Below are 7,240 nucleotides of genomic sequence, written 5' to 3'. Positions count from 1 at the left end.
TGGACAGCTCCTGTTTTCATCAGGACTCCCACTGCTGTTGGAGCACCAGCAGCAACAGTAAACAGTATGAGCCAGCCACCCTTGGTTTATTTCAATGGTTCCCTACAAGGCCAGACTTTAGAGTCTCAGACACTCGGTAAAGAACAATCCAAACTTCCCAGACAGCCGCTTTCTATCTCTGGAAATCAAGCATCCAGTTCTGGGGTGATTTCACCTCAAGAGTTACTGAAAAAGCTCCAGATAGTGCAACAAGAACAACAGTTGCATGTATCCAGCAGACCAACCTTGGCAGCTAAGTTTCCTGTTGTTACTCAGAATACCAACACGCTGAAACCACTGGATTCCTGGATAGAAAAGGCACCGGGTACGGAAAAACAGAGCGCTCTCCTTCAGGTAAATGGGAAACTTCAACATTTGAAACAAATAAATATAGTAATCTTTTGAAATTGATGTTTTGCAAGTTTAGTCTTTGTTTCATTTTGGCCAGTATATCCTTGTTAATATGCAACATGTGGTAAGATATTAATTTTGCAGGTGATAATTGAACAACATCAAGTAAGCTGTGATTTACTAAGCTGTGTTGTTGTAAATACTGAAGGCCACATCTCTTGCACATCAATAGTGACCAAAAATACTGCCCCCTTGGAACTTTCCAGAAGCACTTTGAAAAGTCACCTTATTTTTAGTTGCCATACTTAGTCTCGTGCTGGTGTGTGTACTTGCTTGTTACTGAGTGTTATGTTTTGGATTTAATAATTTTTTTTTTTACTAAGTTTCTCATAGCTTTCTCTGTGCAGGTGTGCACTCCTTTGTATGACAGTTGCTAGAGGTGCTTAAAGGGTCATTTATTTTCCAACAGCAGTTTTTTGAAGTATTTGTGTATTGCTAAGTTACTGCAACTGCTACTTCTAGCTTTTCAATAGATTTTATTTTTATTGTTTGCTATGTATTATTTAGAAAAAAGACCTTGGTCCTGAATGCCTTAAAAAACAAACAAACAAACAAAAAACCAACCAACCAACCAAAAAAACCCACCACACTTAATTCTTGTTATTGTGAACTTTTAAAGTCTGACTGGTGTCCTGAAAAATTCAGATGTCAAGAGACTGTATCTCACTCATGAGAGTCTTTTTCTGTTCTTAAAAAAAGCGTCATGTACAATTACAAAATGCCCCATCCTGGACAACTACTGTCCCTGTTAACAACTTTGTTTTCTGTAGGATCTTCTACACATGAATGTCTTTAAAATGTCCTGTTTAGCGATGCGTTTCAGCCTCTTTTAACTTCCTCTATTGTGGACAGACTGTCCACAAGACCTGTGTTGTACTGGAATCTGACTTGTATTGGAGTCTAGAAGTTACTTATCTGAATGAAAAAGTATTCTCCTTTTCAGTATAAAGTTCAAAAGCTGGTTTGCTGTTGCAATTTCTTAAAAACCTGAATGAAAGACTACAGAATACTTATGCTCCAAGAATCCTCTTTATTCTGGGAAGTTCTACACACAAAGAGGCTGAAGCAGTCATTTAACAGTTAAGGGCCACATCTGTCACTAACACTGTGACAGGTCAAAATTTCTAATTCAGTGAGAGAGGTCAGAGGAAGATTAATTAGATATAGCAAATAGCCATCTTTTTTATTTTAATTAAGGGAGCATGACTTTAAATCTGTGCACAAGAGTTTTGGGGGGATTAGTCACTGAAATTATGCAGGATCAGTTGCTTACAGATGGTAACCTGACTTTCCAGTGGAGTGCTAATGAATAAAAAGAGGATCTAGAGTCACAAAAATTTACTTCTGTTTTCATTGGGAATGGAACTTGCCTGCTATCAGTGAGAGAAATAGTCTGATTCATTGCTACGTGTACTGATAGCATGGAGGCAAGACATTCCTACCTTGAAAGTAAAAGTGAAATAAGCCAAGGGCCAGGCTATACATTTTAAGTCAGTATGCATAAATAAAATGCAGCAAAGACGCTGATAGATTTTCAGGTGAAAAATCCATATAGATGCTGATGTGACTAATGACTTTGTGTCTGTCTGAAAAGCGAAATTATTCCAGCTTTAGTTGCAATATGGAAAGGGAATTACTCTGGTCTGGCATAAATGCAATTTCAATCATTTTACTGCTTGAATATGAATAGAACAATAGCTTGTGACAAGAAGAATCTTCACTGGAACAAGTCTCATTCACTACAATTATTGCTGCAAGCTTGCATTACAAATAATGATTTAAAAAACAACAGCTAAGGAGTCTCTCAGTCTCACTTTGCATGGCTGTGAGCAAACCGAGTAGGTTGAGACTGACTAGAAGTGGCTTCACAGACTGACACAGCCACAGCTGCTCTCCAGACAGTATCAGCTGCACCTCTTCCAACATGGTTAGTATTGCTTATGAGATCTAATACATAGATAAAAATGATAATGAAAGTATGACTAATTATTGTTTAGGACACCCAAAGCTCTGCAGTCTGGAAGGAATGGCCTCTTTCACATGTAGCAGATTGCCAAAAAAGAAAAAGGGGAGGAGGCTAAAAATGAAGGAGGGAGTCTGTATCCCTGTAGCATGCCACGAATTAGCCACATGAAATAGGCTTACTTTTTTTAAAAATTGGAAGATAAATACTTGAAACAACTTTTCAGAACCAATGTAATATCATCCTTGCTGTAGACCAGAGGTTTTATGTGCTGCCATGCCTGCAAACAGACATTTGAGTGCAACTGAATTGGCACAAATGTATCTGCGCATGCTCATGCAAAATAGATCAAAGCAGTTTCTGACAACAAATGCAGCAAAAGGTTCGTTCCCTGTAATTATTTATCTTTTGGTATTGCCTCATCTACTACAGTTTAGCATACAGAAAATGCAAATTCTAAAATGTCTGACAGGAGTAGAGAGGTATCTGGACAGTGTCTGTTGCTGGAAAAATCGTATTAAAGGAACACCCTAAATCCATCAGCAGCGCTAAGAAAATGAAAGCAATAGCCTTTTCCACAATTGACACATTACAAATCCAAGTTTAAATTGGCTTCTGCTGCATCTCCATATGGTGTAAGAACTGCAATCTCCCACATGGAAAGGAAGAGACCAGTTACCAAAAAAATAAAATAAAAAAAGGAGGAAAGCAAAAGCTGAAGAATAATACTCAGAGGCATTCAGTCTGGTCTGGTGCCAGCCCTATTCTGTGAAGTATTCCTTATGCAGACAGTGAGTAATGTCTGCTTAAGATGCAATAAAAAAGCATTAATCTGCAGTGGGCTTTTAAGCATATGCTTAGTGTTAGGCATGAGTTATCCTGATTATAGACACATGCATGCTTAAGTGTTTGTTTATCAGAATTATGGTTTTAAAAGTGCATACAATAACCTTGACACAAATTTATCTTTCCTTCTGAAGACCACTTGTCATTCAGCCCATTTTTCATATTTCTCAGAGCATTTTCCATCAAGAATGTACTTTGTTGTTACTGTTACATCTTCTGACTATGTGCGTGATGGTGTCGTTGGTGTGAGCATCTCACCATTATCTCTCAGTTGTCCTGACTGCAGTTTCAGCATGAGATTGTAAATATGCAGACGAGGAACGCAAACAGCAGCATTAAACTTGTTTTGAGAAATAATTTAAGGTTCTATATTTAAACATCAATTTAAAAATTCTGAATTAAACTTGAAAGACTAAGCAATTTTAGCATTGTAGCCAGCTTTATTTTAATAGTAGCCATCTTTAAGTTTCTGAACCATTCTTAGATTAAATGTTCTCAGTTTTAAGTAATGCCACAAAAGACAGTGAGAGGCCCACAGCACCCATTGGGTGCTGAGATTACAAAGGAGCACTTGATGCGTGTGGGATCCTGCACGTGTAGGAGGCAACACAAGGTGCCAGTTTGCATTGCAGGAGATCCAGTGAAGTCCCTAGTTCGTGGTGTTAGGTGAATTTGCCAGCTATCGTGTCATCTGGCTGCCAGCAGCCACACAGAATATCAAACAGAGATTTCAGTGAGCATTTGTTCTTCAGAGAAGGAATACAATGTGCTGCAACAATTATTCTGCACGTTTTTCATTGTTCTTACTTCATTGCTGCGTTACTGACGGGTGACTCCTACTCTGTTATTAGTGACTCGGAGATTTAAGTGTTGACCTGATCAAGCTGGAGACGATTCAGTAGAGGCTGGGTAAACAAGCAAATTGGGGTCAATTCTGGAGGGGAAAAGGTGATCAGGAGCATTTTGTAAGGGCTGTTATGTCTTGTGAGAAATTACTCAAAGCTAAAAGATTGGCCCAAAGGCCGTGTCCCTACAGAGCATTTTCAGTGCTTTCAGCTAAAGCATGGTGCCATAGGAATTGCATTAGTAATGCCAAGATCAGCATCCCATTTTCTTTTGGGTGTCCTTTGTCCCAGTGATTGAAAGTGATCTGAACTAAATCTAAAAATGAAAATTTGCCTTTGTTTTTAAATAAAATTCGTTTATTGTTTTTTTAAATAGCAGAACCTTTGAGCACAAACTGCTAGCAAGAAATACATTTTAATGTTTGCATACAGAAACAAATGCTATGCACTGAAAAAAGGAATTGTTTTTATTCTTCTGACAGCAGTATTTTGTTTTGCAGTAACCTGTAGATGGCGGTGTTGCTTATGCTATATAGTCCCCATATGCTTGGCAAATTCTACCAAAAGGCAGTTTCTACCCAGAGAAAACATCATTTTTCGTGTGTCTCTTAAACCGCAACATGACAGTAGTAACTGTGTATTATTAAGAGCACAGCTTGTCTCAGGTTTTGTTTATTTGCCTTGGACTCTAGAGAGAAATGGGGTTTTATTTCAAAGGACATGTCATCTAGGTCTTTGACGAAGTCTGTTGTAGATTCAGCTGTATTAGTGGGACAGTTTATCTTCTCCAGCTGCTCACCACCATCCCTTTCCTAGAGGCTCCTGCCCTTGGAGAGCACTTTGTATATGCATTCTTTAAATCACATCAGGAAGAATCATCTGGTTCAAGCAAACCCTGCCAATCTTGCATGAGGTGAATTAAAGAGAATTTACTTCAGCTGCATGGATGAGTAGAGCAGAATCATTGTGATAAGTGTCTGGAGGTAGTCAATCTTCCACAGGCAGGAAAACAATCTTCTCACTTACAGGAGAACATCTGTGCACAGTCTGAAGGTCTCACTCCACAGAGGGATGTCATTTTGGACATCCCTTGGTTTTCTTCTAAAATGATCATTGCTTTTCAAGTATAGGTGCACAAACATATGCGCTCTGTCACTGTTCGAAGCAAACCTACAATGAGTTATGAATAGCTTAACTCTTTTAGGGGCTTGTAATACAGACCAGATGGTTACATGCCAGAAGTAGAAAAAAAAAGCTGTAGGTCAAGAGTTTAATTTTTAAGTAGTACTCTATATTTTGAGAAACAGAAACAATATTTACCTAAAACGTGAACTGCAAGATTTTTGCACTAGGTGCATACTGCATGTTTTGTACTATCCATGCGTCTTTCCTGACCCTTAGTCTTTCTGCTTCCTTAAATTTTGCATAGAACAGCATGAGATCCCAGTTTTCCTCATTTCCTTCTATTTCTTCTTTGTATTTTAGTCTAACTAGCATTGTTCAGAAATGTCTTGGGTAGAACAGTCGTAAGTAGGAGTAAGACAAACTACAAAAATATGAAAGTTCTTTAATAATAAACTACATTGTTTTGCATACCTAGGAGTTAAAGGTCAGTTTTATTGTCTTAATTTCATTTTTTTTTTTCAAAACTGAAATGTAACAAAGAGTGAGCTATTCAATAGCCTTTCACCTTCATACAGTAGCAATAAATCATGCTCCAGTCCAAAAGAGAGGAGCTTTGGTGAGCAAGTAATGATTCCTTTGTATGTTCTGTTCTTTGAAAAGAAGATCAGATAATTGAGATGGCTGATTAGGATTAAAAAATTACTACTAGAATTAGCTGGAAAGAGCTCTAGTATCTTCAAACTGTGTGAATACAGTTGGGGCTGTTCAGTCTGGAGAAGAGAAGGCTCCGAGGTGACCTTATTGTGGCCTTCCAGTATCTTTGGGGAGGGACTTTTTAGGATATCGAGTAACGACAGGACTAGGGGGAATGGGGCAAAGCTGGAAGTGGGCAGATTCAGACTGGATGTGAGGAAGAAGTTCTTCCCCATGAGAGTGGTGAGACCCTGGAATGGGTTGCCCAGGGAGGTGGCTGAGGCCCCATCCCTGGGGGTCTTTAAGGCCAGGCTGGATGAGGCTCTGGGCAGCCTGATCTAGTGGTAGGTATCCCTGCTCAAGGCAGAGGGGTTGGAACTGGGTGATCCTTGTGGTCCCTTCCAACCCTGACAGATTCTGATTCTGATTCTGTTTTTGCAGAGGACTTAGTAGTGTTGGCTTGATAGTTGGACTTGATGATCTTAGAGGTCTCTTCCAACCTAAAGGATTCTATGATTCTATGAATAAACTTTCTGTTATGTTGTATATCATATCTGACAGCATTTGCTAATCCTGCATCTTTTACTGTTGGGAGATGGACTGTGAAATTTAGAAGTGAAAATTCTTTGACACATATCTTTGCAGATTGGCATGGATATAATACTGAGGGGAACTTGCAGAACTACTGCAGCATCAAGATTTTCCTTTGAGGGTGTTTTTGATTTTGTAAACTTCTTGCTGGTTAGGAATAGGTTCTGTTTCTGACAGTGCCACCAGCTGTCTGTGGCTCTTTAGATAAATCACTTAACATCTTTTTTCTTTCCCCTCTCCTAAAGTACAATGAGATGAAGAAAAAAAAATTATGACGTAATTTGAAACTTATAATTGGAAAATACTTCCTGGTATTAGATACAAAGGTTAGTCTTTAATAGTGCTATTTGCATGTAAGTAGATTCTCAAAGATAAAACTTGGTGACTTACTGTCCCTATGTAAACTACTTTACAGCTGCATTCTCTGAGGGTGCCGATACTTAATGGTAGTGTGATTTCTGTAATGAAATGCTGTTGTCCTAAGATCATTTGCCTATCAGACTGAATCACACTTGAATCTACTGCTGCAATCTTGAAATGGGTAGAAGGCTTTTTAATCTGGAAAAAGATCATAGAGGTGGTCCTGAGCTGGCGTTTCACATAACTTTATTGTTCTCCAGCAGTGTCTGTACTTGTTGCAAATCAGTATGCAGTTTTCATCATCTTTATTCCCATAGAATTAAGTAGATAGATTTAATTGATGACTTTATTTTTATACGGCCAGGTA

General features: G+C 38.6%; 1 protein-coding gene across 1 annotated transcript in view; it reads left to right on the top strand.

The window, feature by feature from the left end:
- DCP1B (decapping mRNA 1B) overlaps nt 1-7,240 on the top strand; it is a gene marked incomplete at its 5' end in the record, with an annotated part of 44,890 nt that overhangs the window by 35,616 nt on the left and 2,034 nt on the right. Inside the window, one exon of the mRNA XM_008942408.1 lies at nt 20-412. Within this exon, the coding sequence (XP_008940656.1) occupies nt 20-412 (393 nt within the window). The remainder of the gene's footprint in view (nt 1-19; nt 413-7,240) is intronic.

This window comes from Merops nubicus, unplaced genomic scaffold (assembly GCF_000691845.1).
Source record: "Merops nubicus isolate BGI_N331 unplaced genomic scaffold, ASM69184v1 scaffold36496, whole genome shotgun sequence".
Taxonomy (NCBI): domain Eukaryota; kingdom Metazoa; phylum Chordata; class Aves; order Coraciiformes; family Meropidae; genus Merops; species Merops nubicus.
Note: the sequence above shows the minus strand (reverse complement) of the source record. Positions and strands in the feature narration are given on the sequence as shown.